We start from the raw sequence: 17,295 nt of genomic DNA on the forward strand, positions 1-17,295 counted from the left end.
AATGAAAATGCGTGTTGATTGATGGCGGATGAGTTGAGAACAGGATTTTTCACGGTGTGAAGTTGTCTGAATGTTGAAATTGGATGAGTGATGTGAAGTTAGGTGAGTGTGGTTTTTAAATTTTAGTGAAAATCAACCGACTCTTTAATATTTCATGGAGCTTCGTCTCCAAAAAGAGTTATGCCAAGCGCACAATAACTTTTGTTTTTAAACATGTTTTCAAAATTTTCCATGAGTATGAGCGAGATGACTAGATCTAGATCTCATTCACTCTCATTGAAATGTCAAAAACATGTTTACTAAACAAAAGTTATTGTGCGTTGAGCATGAAGTTATTCCTGCAAAAACTAAAAAAAAACAAAAAGGCCTTTTGCATTCTTTCATATTTAATTAAAAATAATGCTAATAAACTTTAAATCACACTTTGTGAATTTACACTTTTTTTTTTAATTTCCATACTCTTTAACAAGCCTGCAGGTTTTTGTTTACTTTGAAATTAAAAATTAAAATGTATGTTTACGTTTCTCTTGCATTTTATCAAATTGCGTTACCCACTGTTATCCACCAAAAGAGTGTGAGTCGGATGAGTGAAGTACTGACGTTGAATCATTTTATTAAATAAGCAAGATGAAGTTTTAAATTGAATTCCATGAATATTTACTGACAGGTGCTGAAATGCAATTAACATGTCTTATTGAATTTCTTGATAAACTTTCGAGAGGTCGCCAAGTGTTCAGCAAGAACATAATTCTGAAGAATCTATTGAGGATGATGTTCTTTGACTTCTAGAACATCTTTTACAGTTTTCCTGAGAATTGTGTAAATTTTACTAAATTTTGTCACAGGGAAAATTGTCGTTAAATTCTAATTTTGGGTGGTTGGGAGAAGGCATCGCCCTGAATGAATCATTTTACGAATTTATTCACACTTTTCACTGATTCTCTCTCTCTCTCAGTTTTCTCTTTTCTTATTCTCATTTTCCTCTCTCACTTACACATGTTTAGTGTAATTTCGTCGAAGCGTGAGAGATAGTGAAAGAGGAAAAGGGAAAATGGGAGCTTTGGGCAGTGGGGACGCCTGGTGATCGGGTGCAGTGTGATATATATTGAGGATGGAGTCGCCTGGTACCAGGCAAATCTTTTAATGGTTTTTTGGAGCTTCTTCTCTCTGTGAGAGGCATTTCTTTTGGCCCCTCTCTCGATGATTCAATCAATTCGATCTTTTTTTTTTTGTTAGTAAAGTGTGTGTTTGATTTTGGCGCAAGTGTATTTCTTGCTTTTCTGTTAGATAACATGTGACTCTTGGCAATGTTGTGTGTGTGAGAGAGTGGATTTCCAGAGAGTCAGAGAGGGAAGTTGGGAAGTTTCTGAGCCATCAGCACGAGTAGAGTATCGCAGAAAGCTCGTGGATAGTCAAAGTGTATGGACGTCTTTTGTGTAAATCTCCTGTTTTTTCGTGGTGGAGTGTGTCATTTTGATTTTTGAAAAAGAAACGTCTTTCCGTTAGAGAATCTCCACGGTTTTTTTTTCGTCCTCAAGATTGAATTTATAAGAAATTCCCCAGTCAAAGAACTGGAAATCTTTGCTGGAAATTGTGCCAATGGTCAGAAGACCTGTTGAAGTTGAGTGTTGTAGGAAGAATTGTGTTGTATTTGTTTTTTTTTTTTTTGCTATTTTTTGGAAGTTTTAAGTGAGATTCCGGTTGGGAATTTTGCAACATCAAATACGTCATTGTATTTCATCTCCGTCTCTAACATATCAGCAGCCGAGGTGTATTTTCTTACTGTGAACGAGCTAACGAAAGAAAAAAATATCAACCTTGACTGTATATAGAGTTAACAATTCTCTATTGCTCACATTTTTTTTCTCTCCATCGTGTTGACTATCAATAGACAAATTCCACCAATACATTTCTCATAGTGAATTTGTGGTGTTTTGATAAGAGAAAGCCATCCACGACTTTTCGGTGACGACACAGTGTGGCTTCTGTGAGGTTCTGATTAGTGTCCCAGTAATTGCCTTGCCATCCTACCGTGACTGTTTCAAGTTCAGGGGGTTTGATTAGGGGGAGTATAGCCGGTGCTATAAAAAAAAAAAAACGCCGACATCCCTAGCAGAGTGTCTCAATCGCTAAGGCACAGAAAAAACAACATACTTATAGCCTAATGAGCTATGTAATTGGCAGGCTGACTTAATGGAGAGACTGCCCTGAGTAAATAGCAAAAATTTTGTGCAGTTGTGTGAGGTGCTACAGTGCCTGGTCAGAATATTACGCTCAATACTCCAGTGGAGCAAGTTCATCTCTGATTCGGCATCAGAAACATATACGAACGCATAAAAAAATCGTGGATTTAGCTCCACCAATATCAACTTTTTGGAACACCTACAGGCGGTGGGAGCCAATTGGGCTGTGTGCGTGCCACGGAAAGCCGCATAAAATCCAGTTGAACGAGAATATCGCTGAATAAGTTTGGAGCATAGGGAGGTGAGTTTAAGTCTGTGATTGTTTTAAATGGCAATATCTCGCACACAATTTAATACTTTCCACTTGGTCACTGCATGCGCGCCTCCATGTGTGTTGGTTATAAAAGTTTTTAAAATTAAATATGTTTATAATATCGACGTATGCTTGTAGTTTAGTCAGTTGCGATGTGACGATCGGTGACGAGTCAATTTTCAGTCTCGATTTCTCAACAAGTTTTCTCCTTCTGGAGTTTTTTTTTATTCTCTACATTCATTCTTCCAATAAGTTTATTTTCCTGTATATTCAGAAATTTTTCAATGCACTCCATCAAAGTGTTAATTCATAGTGTGAAAAATTATTCATAGAAAAGTCAACTCGTGTGGTAGAAATTTTTGTGACTTTATTACCTCACCCTGTAAGTGATTTGTTTTTTTTTTCGCTCTACACGACCAACTCAAAAGTGTCTATCAAAAGTGAATTCTCAGGAATTTTTATTCCAAAAAGCACCAACAAAAAAAAGCGGGAAAAGTGTAATACAAAATTATATATATACAAAATTAAGTTAGGAAGAAAAGCTTATGGGCAACAAAGTTAAATCAATTTTTTTCTCACTCTCTGACCTCTCGAGAAGACCTCCATCACTATATACCACATTGTCCAATAGACAGGCTTCTAAGGATATTTTCTATTTATATACCACATGCTTGTTCAACTTATTTTCTTCATTTTCTCCACCCTCAACCGTGTCAACATTTAATATTCAGAGTCCCATGAATAGGATCAATTTTCAAACAGTATCGCCCAGAATAGGTGGTTTTTTTTGTCGAGGGGTGAATAACACATCCGAGGACACCTCAGTGCATTCTCCCTACCCACCTCAAATCACCCATCAGTCCCGGGATGATGAAAACTTTTCACTCAATATTTCGCAAGTCACCTGTGCTCTCTCGACCATTTCACTTTCGAGGCCAATATACCCCTTGTACCTCTTACTTGTGGCTTTGCAATATTTTTGCAGAACTCACACTGGCCAATTCTTTAGCAAAAATTTCTCTGACAGAGATGGTCAAACAAAAACTTCCAATTCTCTTACTTTCGCAGAGAGCAATAAACTCGGGTTAAAACACTTTCTAAAAACATTTCTCAAGAGTGGCGCCAAAAAAAAAAGTAATTAACACCCATCGATGGCAGTGAACTTTAATTTTTATGCATTCCAAAACACATTTGGCTCTAGCAATATTCTGCAGAAGGTATTCTCAGGGTATTTGCATACCTGCTGTGCTGAGATGGCTGAGATTCAAGTGCATTTGGTTGGAAATTACCTGGAATTGCGGAATGTCATTTCCAAAATTTCACATATTTGCTCAACATCAATACCACAAACCTCAGCTCACCAATCTTGTGGTTCCTTTATAAGGGAGAGACTGTGGCTTAAATTGTCCTATCCACATGCTGTGAAATATTTATTCACACAAAATATTTTAGTTCCTTCCCGTTCTTTGATTGGCTAGAGATCAAAATTTTCAAAGCTCATATCCAAATAAAATATTTTAAGGAATTTAATAATTAGGGGAAGCTGGAGCACCAGGGTTGGGATATGGGACATGGGATAGCACTTGGACTATGATAAACATTTTTCAGAGGACAAGAATCCCTGTAGTATCTATTAATTCATACAGATTTCGTTCTCTGAAGTCTAATGTCTAATTTAAAAATCGCATTGTTCGATGCTACCCCGTGCTCGATGGTGCCCCAATTTCCCGAATATCCAAATTTCCAAAAATATCAAATTTGATGAATACTCAATTTAGAACTCAAAAAGATGCAAAATTTTCATGTAACTCTTAGCAAAGGGAAGATAAGGGAGTTTTCATTTGATGTGCAATCGCATTAGATGCTAATGCCTCCGGTAAATCATTTAGATCAGGAAATTTTATCGAATCAAAATTCACATCCCTTTCTTTCTCAAACATTTTGCAATACCTATATTTCTCTATCGCGATAAAATATGTTGAATTGAACTAAATTTAATTTATTGGGATGTTCAATACAATTAAGAGTACAACAAAGTGAGATAGACATATTCAAAATATTTGAGAAAGAAAGGGATACGAATTTTGATTTCTAAAATTTTTCTGATGTAAAAAAAATGAGCTAGAACCATAATTGTATAAATTAGACCCACTTTATGGAGATTTATTATGGCTCCGGCACACCTTTTAGATCAGGTGAATTTCATACAATCAAAATTGGCATTCCTTTTTTTCTAAAAAGGATTACATTATTTGTCCATCTCATTTATTCCCACTCAAAATTAGATTGAACTAAATTAAATTTAGTGTGATATTTGAAAGAAGAAGAAGAGTTCGAAAGTGTGTAGGATAGACATTTAAAAAGGAAAAGGATGAGAATTTAGATTTGATGAAATTTTCTTAATCAAAAAATTTAAATGTTTAAATCATCCAAAAGTTTAACATTTTACTGATCAATTTCATTTTTTTATGGCGCTGGTATACACCTTTTAGATCTGGAAAGTGTAATGAAATCAAAATTCACATCCTTATGTTTCTTAAACGTTTTTCGTGTGTCTATCTCAGTTTTTGTGCTCTTCTTCTTCTTCTTTATCTTCTTCTTTTGAACATCACAACAAATTTAATTTAGTTCTATCCAATTTTGGATACGAAAAATATGAAAGAAGTATACACAAAACAATTGAGAAATATGAACTTTAATTTTAATTTAATTCCAATTCATTTCAATTTTGTTTTCTTGAAACTTTCCTGGTATAAAAGCTGTGTCGAAGGCTCTACTGGCCAATTTTAATTTGCTACAGATCAAAATTATTTTTTTACTGCTCATTTATTTATTTGTCACATTTATTTACGTGTTATTAATTCTTTAGACAAGATATCAAAAATCAATCTCTCTTATCACAATTTAAATACTTATTTATTAATAATTTCAAACATGGATTTAAAGAACAAGCGGTATTTTTTTAATGTTTCAAACTTTTCTTCTTTATTTATTACTTGTCGAAACAGGTTTATCGATTTAATTATTATTGCTATAAACGTTTTGCAAATTTATGCAAAATTGATTTAAATTTATAATGCTTCCGATTAAGACGGATAGAGCAAAATATTCAGTTTGATAGAGCAAAATGTGCAATATTTTCCATTTGAAATTCACAAAGATATCGTTGTCGTATTTGCATTTCTTTTTGTGCTAGCATATGATGCAGAAGGTGACGTATGTATCGTCGTTTAAGCTAAATGCTGATACAAAACAAATGCAGATACGACAACAGTCGATGCAACCGACGATATGCGCGCATCATAATATTCACAATATTCCATTTCTTCCGTTTGATTCGCTACAATTGTAATAAAATAAGACATGCAAACGGTTTCAAAATTGTGTGAACAGAGGCAACAGTAAGTTTTCCTCTTTGAAAATTCATGTGCGTGCTCTCAAAAAGATCACATTTCAAATACTTTTATTATTGAATTCCGCAGGTACGCCTGTTACAAATACAATTGCAGAAAATTCAGTGAACAAACTTGTGGAGAAATTTATAAAAGTTTTCCGTTGTATTTACGAAAAATTTCATAAGATTTTCTACTTTTGCTGAAATTTGTTCACAAACAATAACATATTCACAATTTTATCACAAGGTTTTTGTTCAAATTGTTCACTTTATTATTCTTAAGATATTTATCTAATAGAAATCCAATAGATTTCACTATGTAAACATCTATCCAGGTATTTTGCCTAATGAAAATAAATCACAACGAAAGAACACTTAAATGGAACATTTATCCCTCACTTTTGATGATTTAAATTTGATGTAGACGAATCATTAGAAAAAAAATGATTAATTTAATATTCTATCGATAGAATTTTGTGGAGCACACTCTCGTTAACCGCATAAGCTTAAGTCTGTGGTCTGTGAGAATTATATTGCGCGTTTTGATGTTTTTATCTCGACATAAGAGGAAAAACTCGTATTTCAAACCAGTACATTTACATAGACAACACTTCTACTTTAAATCCATTTTAATCACTCTGTGAGATTCCGATGAAGAGTTAAGTACACTAGTTAGAATCAGTAAAGTTGCAGTGATTTGTGAAGTGGTTAGTGCATTTGATTTTCAAAAGTTATTTACCCCTCGAATGCATATGACAAAAATTCAACCTTGGCAAATTAGAGCCAGTAGAAGTCATGAATATTTTATATCGAAACACGTGCCGTATTTTCTATACATTGTAAAAACAATTTACTTATACGTTAGAAAGATTTTCAAAAAAAAGGAAACGATAGGCAATCATAAATTCAAAAGAGCCAGAAAGCTCTTTACCTTTCTTCAGCAAGTGGAATTTCTTGGAAGTCTTTTGCAATATTTCGTTTCATTCAAGTAAACAAAAAGAAACGTGTATGTTCTCGAAGGTATAAAGACAGAGAGACAGAGTGAGAAAAAATTATAAAGAAGTTAAATAGTGAAGCAGATAAAGTTAAAATCGCAATTTTTACCTGTTAACACATTGATGAACTTATTCGCGTTGCTTATTCGGACAAAACTTGAATAAATAACCTTGCTGTAATTTTTTCTCTTCACCAACGCTACTTTGCCGTGTTGCTGTAGTATTTTTATTAACTTTTGCGTATGGGAGGTGGGGCAGTTTTAGGTATAAAATTCAAATTGAACTTTGATTGTTTTAGAGGAATATGAAAAATGGAAGTAAAATTTACGTTTTAAAGCAATTTTAAATCAAATAATATTCAAACTTCAACGATTGTAATGTTAAAATCTTAAAAAGAAATATATAATATTTAAATAGAATACATTACTCATCAAATATTGAAAAAAATCCATAATTTTAATCAATTTATTTGTAGTTTCAAACTTTACACTAAAAAGTGTCTAAAATTACAAACTGTCCCAAATTACAAGCAGTTCCCCTAAATCTCTTTTTAAAACTTATGTTTTCTTTCCTAGTAAAAATTCAATAATAACATTTTAAAGTCTAGAATTCTCAAGATATTATACTAAATGAATGTATAGATCTTAAATAATCTTTTAAGAAATTTATTATTAGGGGAAAGTGGCCTGCCTTTGAATGCAGGAGCCTTTGAATGCTTCAATGTTTCTCTTATTTCCCAAAGCTAAAATTCCATTTTGTTAATTGAACTTAATAGAAAATAGTTAATAGTATTAACTATAGTTCACAAAATAGAATTTTTGCTTTGAAAAATAAGAGAAAAATTGAAACATTCAAAAGCTGCCGCATTCAAAGGCAGACCATTTTCCCCTACATAATTTTTACGATTTTTTATAAGTTCATTTTTCATATGTTTTTTATAACTTTAATCTGTGGGGCTACATTAATATATGATTTTTTCGTATATTACTAAAGAAAACTTGGCTTCAACGTAGGGAGAAGTGGGGTACCTTTGAATTGGAGCAGCTTTGAAATTGAACTTTTTTTCTCCTATTTTTAAATGAAAATGGGCCTTATTATGATATAATTTAGCTCAACAAACCAATTGCGAAGCTAAATTACGTCATGATAAGCCTCAATTCCATTTGAAAATAGGAGAAAAAAGCCCAATTTAAAAGCTGCCCCAATTCAAAGGTGTCCCACTATCCCCTAATGGAATTTTGTTCTACAAAACAATTGTGGAACTAAATAAAATAACTGTAAAGCCCAACTTCCAGAACTTAAAACAAATATTTTCAAAATCATAAGACTTCATCTTGAGGTAAATACGTGATTATTATCATGATCTAACTAGAAAAATATTGCAATTATGTTACATTTTAATGAAAGATCAATAAACATGACTTCTGAAATTCTTTACAATGCTTTGACAGTTCCGATCCAAAATTTAATTTATCAAAATTTAAAATTCCATCAACAAAATTACAATGGTTCTTAAAATTAAAGAAAATAATAAATTCTTTAAAATTTCGTTTTCATACAGTTTTTTTAAAATAAATTTCAAACTTCAGACTCTAATTTCTAGAAATTTACTGATTTTAAAACACAAACAGTTTAGTCAGTACCCATCCCTTAAGGTCTCTACACACTAGGAGCATTTTTATAATTTCTTTTTTTTTAGTGTCCCCTGTCACTGTAGATCATTTTTTAAAGTCAATTTAAAAAAAAAATATTTTTTAACGAAAATTGCTTCTTAGTATGTAGCCGCCATTACGAAGAGATATAAAAAAAACTCGCAACTCGCGAAGATGAAACTGCCTTTCCCCGTACTGTTCCACCTTCCCCTATATTCGGAATATCATATATTATCTCCAATCATACAAAAATCGAAAAGAGCTGGGCAATATTTATGCCTTTTAATTACATATATTTATTTGTTATTATTTTTTTGCACTGCTGTGCTCTTGGCTTTGTGTTTTTTTTGTGTTTCGTTCTTGATAGTTTCGTTTCTGTGTGTGGCTTTTTTTATTTTATCTGTGCCTTGTTAGTTACGTGTTGAATTGTTGCCTATGAAGTCAGCAATGTTATAAAAATTTATCTAAAAAAATTCTTCCAGCCACTGATCTTCGAGAGATCGGCAAGATAATCATTTGGTGGTGGTGCTCCTTCAATGTTGGATAATTGGATTTTAAATGTGGGCCGAGGAATTGTTAGTCAAAAGTGCCATTTCAATGTGTGTTCCCAAATGTTTAGACTCTATACCTATTCGCTATCACCTCTAATTTACCATCAAATTTAGAGGGTGATGAAGCAAAACAAAATAAGTGTTAATTTTGTGATGTTGCTGTAAGAAAAAGTTTATCGTGATACTTGACAAAAGAGAACTAAGACGTAGTTACAAAAAGAAGTTGTCCAATTTTGTTGGAGCTTTTGTTTGGGGAATATAAAGTTTGTTGGGTCTTATTTGTTGGAAGCTGCTCTATCACTGTCGCAAAAATCACCTGAATTTTCGACATCATCTGCTTCACCACAATTCACAGAGATGGATCAAGATGAAATAGGTACTGTGACCAAGATTATAACTTTCCAGTAGAAATAGAGAAATTAAAAAAAAACTCTATTTGTACATCCCCTAAAACAAAACGCACATTTTATGTCTAGACTCCATAGAATCTTGCTTGAAAAATCCCCTTTTCTGTCTCAACTATTATTTCTCAACCTTATATTCTTCAGAAAATGTAAAAGTTGACAATTTGCATAAATTGTGTTTATTGAAGTTGTAAGACACATCAGATAAATTGCAAAAGTATCTTTTATTGGTTTCTGCATGTGGTTCTCTCTCTCTGTCTTTTTCTCACCCATGAACAATTCCTAGAATTATACGTGAAGCTTTTATTTCATTAATTTTTACATATACCCCTCCCTGTACCACCTTCATACTTAATTTATTATTATTATTAAATGTTTTCTAACGCATGAAAATAGCTTTTACACGATGCTAACGTGCAATTTTGTATTGAAAAGGTGTTTGAAAAATTATATGTTTTATACATAAAAAAAACATGATAATTATGCCAATGTTGCCTACATATATTAAAAAAGATATATGGTCGATTCTTGGTATTGAAATGGAAAATTTTTGACAATCCTTTGTTTGAGTAAATTGAAAGAATTTTTAGCACAATAACATCCGACGTAGCAGGTGTACAACTTATTAAATAAGGTGTCTTCACACTTTATTAATCATTAAATGTCTCTATGTGATGTGGATAAAATTAATTTATCCGAAAGTTGACAAGAGTGTTTCGAATACTACCACACCCAAAAGCAATAGAATCATTAAAAATGTTTATGTTTTTAACTGCAAACTGTTTTGAAATAATTTAAATTTAATTCACTATTAGAGTAATATTTAAATTATGTCAGTTATTTATGTAGGGGAAACTGGGGCACGACCAAAAACGGGATAGCACAGAACACTGCGCTTTTTTATTAGGTATGAAATTTCCGAGGACTAGACCTGTATGATTTCATAGTGGGATACTTGTCCATTGCAAAAAAATCAGTGTTCGGTGCTACCCCGTGCGGTGGTGCTCCAGTTTCCCCTATAGAATGATATCCAGAACTAAATAGAGAAATATATTTAAACTTAAAAAGGAAAACTATTTCGACTGAAGTATACGTAGCTGTTCATTTATTTACCATTTTTTGCAGATTATTGAGAATAAGTCGTATAATCAAAAGAATATTAATTTAGTAATAATCACATTGATTAAACTAAAAGATTTTTGTTATTGCAAAAGAAATTGATTTTATGCACTTTCTCGTGAATTCAAAACTAGTTTGTCGAATCAATTAAAAAAGATTACGTAAACATTATGTCTTTTTTTTGGTAAAATTATTTTATTTATAATCATATTATTCACTAAATCATAAACTAACACATTACAATCAATCATAAGCACAATTGATGCTGCTATAAGTATAAACTTGAATTTTTTATTACTACAAATCATTAAACACTGTTTTTCAATACACATATAAAATATTCTCACAACCAAATTTCAATTTAAATCAATTAAATTTAAAAAAAATAATTAAATTTAAATAAAATTTTAGTCTTTATAAGATTTTTTTTGGTTGGAAAAAAATCCTTATTTTGAAATAAGGATAAAAATTGATGATTTAAAAACCCCTTTGTTTCATTTTTTTTTCAAAACAGACTTCTCTAAACAAGAAATATTGTGGACATCTAATTTTTTGGGAGTTCACCATGGAATTTTTTATGCCTCGTGCGCGATATCATTAAATGGCAAGAAATCGTTTTTCTTTTTTTTTGCTCGTCAACTATTTCTTATTTTAGTATGGAGAAAATTATGCGTGGAGAAAAAATTAGCATATCTCAGTCACAGAATCAGTGAAAAATGACCGAAGATCGGGGTATTCCCCATTGAAAGACCCAAATACGAAAGCATGGTTTGGCCAGAAGCAAGAAATCACACGTAAAGTGTGACTAGAGAGACGAGTTTTTGCATTGATGACGCCACTGATAGAAATTTGATGGGAAATACAGAGATTTACATATACATAAAACTTTGGATCATTTCGCCGTCAGATGTTTTTTCCATGCTTCTGTGCTACATAGCGACAATCTTGGACAATTCAGGTGTGATTCACCTCTCTGGTTGAGCAAGTTGGAGGTGCGAGAAATGATCTGAGGCGCTTGTCCACTCTTGATTTCCCCAAGAATATATCTCATTTAGCTGAAATTATCATTGTGATTCATCAGCAGTCGGCAATTTTCTGTTTTATCCATCTCTTTGCGTGTCTCTGTCTCGTGCTTTGTGCTCAAGGATGCTTTTTTCACCAAGTGGGGGCTTAATTTTCATACTCTTCCTCATTTTGCAATTTTCCAGAGAATTTTCAAAATAATGAAAATCATCTTTCTAAGAAAAAAATTATGCGGTATTTATAATGTTTTTTAGGAGCTATTTGTAACTTTGGAAAATTATATAAAATTCAAAAGTAAAATATTTGGCAGAGGTATCACTTGTTCTAGTTGTTGCCTCTGTACACAAACATAAAAATTCTTGTGATTGAATACCAAGCGAATAAAAGCTAATGTTCTTACCCGTCTTGTATACTTCACTGATCTAAATTTAAGACATTATACTGTTCTACATTTCACTACGAAGTACTATCGAACGTTTTAGAATAGGTTCGGTTCAATCTAAAGAATCTAAAGAACACCTGTGCTTGTGCTTGAGGCAAAAAAGCTCTTCTGTATCCAAAATAAGCCACAACATTTCCAAACAAGACTTCTTCTATTTTTATTAGGAAATTATAAGTTTGGTTAATAAAATACTCTGTTAAAAATTCTAAAACATACAAAGTTTATAAAACCATCCGGTGTCCCATCCAAAAAAAGTGTTTCTAAAAAGGATTAAACTCTTTCAGTTAATAGATTTGCAATTTGGTCACCAAAAAAATAACTTCGGAAAGTGAGTGATCAATAAAACTGTTCAAGCTTGATCAGTACATAACGCAAAATTTGTCCATAAAGTATTTTTAAATTATGCCTTAGATACCAAAATTGAATTTAAGTACTTAATTTTATATTGGTACTGCACAAATGAGCAGTCGAAATAATTTTGATCAGTAATATATAAAATCTAAGCAGTATACACTATCTTAACTTAAAAAAAAATTAAATCCTAAACTTTTTGGTATAGAGGAAATAAAGAAATTTTCATTTTACATACAACTATCTCATATGAATAAAACACATTTTTGTAAATATTTAGGTTTGATCAAAATTTAATATTTTACTAAGCAAATTTAATTTTTAATGTTTATTCGGTTTTTTTCCTTTTATGTCCAACGCACAATAAATTTTGTTTTGTAAATATGTTTTTGAGATTGGAATGAGAGTGAATGAAACAGAAAACTAGTCAGCACGCTCTCTCTGATAGGAAATTTTGAAAAATAAATATTTCTCTATTTTTTAACATTAAATATTATGATTTGAGTTTTATTTACTTATATATCATATTAAGTATAATTTTTTCTAATCATACCAAATTGATTTTTGATAGCAAACCTCTCAATCTGATATAAAGCCAGCTTAAAGATTTAAGTCAGCAATTTTTTGTCAAAAGTAAAGAATTGTGATTCTCAGTCAAAGGCTATTATTTCTTCATAAATTAGAAGATCATTTTAAAATCTTCACAATTTTAAGATTTTAAAGGTTCTTGGAACCATACTTAAAATTGAAGACTACCGTGAAAGATTTGAAATCTCCATTTCAGATTAATTATTGTGAAATAGATTGCATTTATAGACTAAAGAATTAAAAAAAAAATTATACTTCAAGAAATCGTTATTAGAAAATACGAGTCCGCTTTTTAATAACGATTTTAAAAAAAATTGAAGAAAAATTCGACATCGAATTTTCGGAAATCGATTTTTCGATTAATCAGACCTTCAATTAAATCGGATGAAAATTTGGTTTTCAAAGAGTTGTAGCATTTAATAAGAGCTTTCCAAATCATGAAAATCTTGAAGAAAAATCATGAAGAACTGGAGTTCTAGCTCAGGTCAGGGGAGTCGAGAGGGTTTAAGTTTTTCAGGTGTGGTTCCTTAATAATCACACCTATTTTTAATCGAAAGCTCTTAAGCTCACCTATAACATACTAAAATTTTTCACCGATCCATTACGTAGGAGCTGAGTTATTGAGAAAACAAAATTTGGAGGTTTTTCAAAAAGGCGGCAGGGGGGAATAGTGATGTCGTCCACTAGATATTTAACTTTAGCCAAAAACCGCTCGTCGATATCTCTTTTTGTTCTTGCTCCAGAAGCGTTTGTATAGGGGAGACTGGGGCAAAATTTGTCAAAACGAAAATTTCAATATTCACTATTTTCTAAAATAAAAGAGACTGAGGCTTGAAATTTTTATTATACTAGATAGCCTTCATGAACTTTCTTAAACTTGCAAAGTTTCAAGGAATTCGCGGAAGAATTATGTAAAATAAAAAATAATGAAATTTTGAGCCCTATTTTTGGAATATTTGACTTACAGAAAATATCAATACTGATTAGCTCAATTTAAGCACATTTCTCGTTAAGATAGACAAAAATTATCTTCGACAAAGTTGTAGAGGAATAAATTTCCTATAAAAATATGTCTATTTGATATTTTTAACGTTTGCGAGAGTAAAACGTCGCAAATTATCTGAAGACTGACAAAATTTGCCCCAACAATTTTGAGAATCTCCACAAAATCGACTTTTATAAAATGATTCGAAAATCACATTTTTTTTCGAGATAGAGGTAAATAGTCTTGTACAATGTTGTAGAGCAGTAAATTTCCTATAAGAATATCCTCATTATAAAACGTTTAAGTTTTCTCAGAGCTTGTGAAAGAATTAAATATGCGTTTTAACAAGTTTTGCCCCAGTCTCCACTACTACTTAGAATCAAGCGGCCAGACGGCCACGAAAATCGTTTTTTTTTACGTCTACGATACTCATCGTGATCTATGAAAATCAAAACGTGTATATGCAAATTATGAACTCAATCTGATGAGGTCGCATTTCACCTCGGACCACAGAAGTTGAGATTGTAAAGAATCTCAACTAAAAAGCAATAATATAAATACTTCTCATCAAATCCCTAAAAATTTTCCGTAATTCCTCTTCTAACCGAAAAGTGTCTAGACATGCATTGATGTTAGTGATTGCAGGGCAACGAAGGTCGATTAATAATTTATTTGGGTAAAGTGAAATCTGTTTTGCATGGTAATTTTGTCTGGGGTTGTTTGTAAACACTTTTCAATTAAATATAAATTATTTCTTCCAGCACATCAAATTTTTGCAGAAAATCTCATTCTCACTCAACGTCATACCTTTGTCCAGAAAATTGACGAAGCATGTCAAATTGGTCAGATCATTCAGTGACCCTATACTCTTGAAAGGCTTGATGGCTTGGCAAAAAATTAAATCTTGTTTTGATAATATATTTCTTGCAAGAATGCAGTCAAAAACATAAATTTCGAGACATTAAAATTAACTGAGGATCCACCCAAGTGATGGATCATCCTTGACGGGTGTTTTTGGTCTTTTGAATTTTGGATAACATTGGATGACCTGTGCCCTTTCTTGATGCGGTAAACATTTACTCAAAATCTAATCATGTCAATAAACCATCGCGTTGAGCGCCTTTTTTGAGAGCTTCCCGCGCTAGTTACACATTCATATTTTTTGCGGAAATGTGAAAAGAAAACAGAAGCAAAACATACAAGAGTATGCGAGAGAAAAATGTTTAACTGTTTAGTTAATATCTCAATCGCTTTTCAATACCCTCCTCCATACTGCAAATTGTCTCCCATTCAAATAGAAAACGAGAAAAAATGGAAGAGAGATATCGGAATATCACAACACGATCTTCGAAAAAAAATGCGTTATCTGTACCATTTGAAAGTGTTTTTTTTTGTGCGTGTAGTGGGTGGTAGTAGGAGAAAACGGTAGTACAATTAGAAGAGTGACGTCATGGGTGGAAAATTTTCGCAAAAAATATGAAAACGGTTTGCGTGAGCGCACGTCAGAGTGTGAAGTGTTTTATTGTGATTTAATTACTCGTATCGCTTCCACGGAAGATTTCAATAGCGCCATGCATCTCGACTTTTCTCCTCAGTTTTCTGATGCATTTCAGCAGGTGCTGGAGACGAGAGGCAATTTATCAGGAAAAGCGTACGAAGAAACCCAGAAACGGAGCATTAATCACGAGGCCAAATGGGTCGAGAGGGTGTCACACGAGGGAGGCAATTTATTCACTTGGAGAACACCAATGAAGAATGTGCTATGTTTGCGAAAATATCGCCAATTTGTACGCGGAGAAACGGGCTTCATTCTAGGAAAATTCAATATTTAATATTTCGCACGCGAGGCAAGTTTTACATCCCGCACTAGAGCCCCATAACCAACATACATTCGCTTTTCAGGCAGTATAATTCATTAATTTAACTGCTGGCCATCACAAAAGACACTATACAACATCATTATATGAATACCCAAGATTAATTATCGAGGGATGATTTCTCATTCAGTAACGTTTAACTGTATGAAAGAGTGAAGTTTCAAAAGGCCTTTTGAGAATGTTTCTAGCACAAAAGCAAACTCAATCCATTGACGGACTCGAGAAATTGAGATGAATAATATAATGCATTCAAATCAACCCAGAGATAAATAATGTACAAATTATGCTTTTATCGGACAGGAGACGAATCCTTAAAATTCATTTAATGAATGTATGAATCTTCGGTAAAGTTTTCGAGATTATGCTTTATTATGAAATATTGAGATTTATGTTTCGTGAGCCACACAAAGATTAAATCGATGTTATTTACTGACGTCTAAGCTCTGAAATAGCTGAAAAACCTAATTATTATTCAGTTTATCTTCAAATTTTAATTATTCTCGAGTGTTTTGGCAAGTTGACTGCTGTGAAACTTTTATCAAGCTCATTGGATATTAACTAGGTGCTGTAATAACTTTGGGCTGCTTTTTCCAACAAGAAGAATAATTTGTTTTCCTTATTATTATTTCACAAGACAAAGAATTTCATAATTAGACATTTATTGGCCAAATCAGTCCCTACTAAACTTTATTCGAAATAAAATTTCTGTCGTAAATAATAATAATAGAAGAGGGAGGTGGGGCTAATTTTCCTTTGGAACTACAATGAAAACGCTATTTTTTCGCATATTTCTGAACCTGGACCTAGCCTTCATTTAATTAAGATCCACAATAGTTTTGTCTATATTACATTACTTTAAAAACCAGCTTCCAATAGAAATATGCGAAAAAATAACATTCTCCATGTAACCTTTGGAAAAATCATTGGAAAATGATTATGTGTAGTCCTCGATGTATCTTGTGTGTACTTTGGGCATGAATCAATAAATTATTAATATTATTATTATTTAAAAAAAACCCGCGTCCCACTAATCACTTTTTACAAAATTAATTTGTACAAATATGTTCGATTATGCATACTTTAATTTCAAAAAAAATTAAAAATCCGAAGTTCTTTTTCATATTCAAAAATATTTCAAAAGTTATTTATACTTCAAACAAAAAAAATATAATACGCGTTTGGGTGTAATGAAAAAACGGTTATGATTGTAATTTTTCTAACGATTATCGTAGCAAAGAATTTATTTTTTAAATCAAAGTTGAATCTACAATGATTATTATCGTCTGAAATTAGTAAAACACAGAAAAAACAAGTTAGTTTTCCCAGTTGTCTTCTCTTAAATAAAGCGATAAAACATTGTAAAATTCAACCAAAATTTCACCTACAGTAGACTCTCTCTCAATCGGGCATATGGGGGG

The 17,295-nt window shown here is 32.1% G+C and overlaps 1 protein-coding gene across 2 annotated transcripts in view; it reads left to right on the forward strand.

The window, feature by feature from the left end:
* Positions 1–1,214: 1,214 nt before the first annotated feature.
* The window catches only part of LOC129805458 (embryonic polarity protein dorsal), a 48,341-nt gene continuing 32,260 nt past the window's right edge, over positions 1,215–17,295 (forward strand). Inside the window, exons 1-2 of one of the 2 annotated variants that reach the window (XM_055853374.1) lie at positions 1,215–2,484; positions 9,020–9,464. In XM_055853374.1, coding sequence (XP_055709349.1) covers positions 9,446–9,464 — 19 coding nt within the window. In that variant the 5' untranslated portion in view covers positions 1,215–2,484; positions 9,020–9,445. Of the gene's footprint in view, positions 2,485–2,641; positions 2,879–9,019; positions 9,465–17,295 lie in introns of those variants that run through there. The other variant, XM_055853375.1, reaches the window with a different exon arrangement.

Source organism: Phlebotomus papatasi, chromosome 3 (assembly GCF_024763615.1).
Source record: "Phlebotomus papatasi isolate M1 chromosome 3, Ppap_2.1, whole genome shotgun sequence".
Lineage (NCBI taxonomy): Eukaryota > Metazoa > Arthropoda > Insecta > Diptera > Psychodidae > Phlebotomus > Phlebotomus papatasi.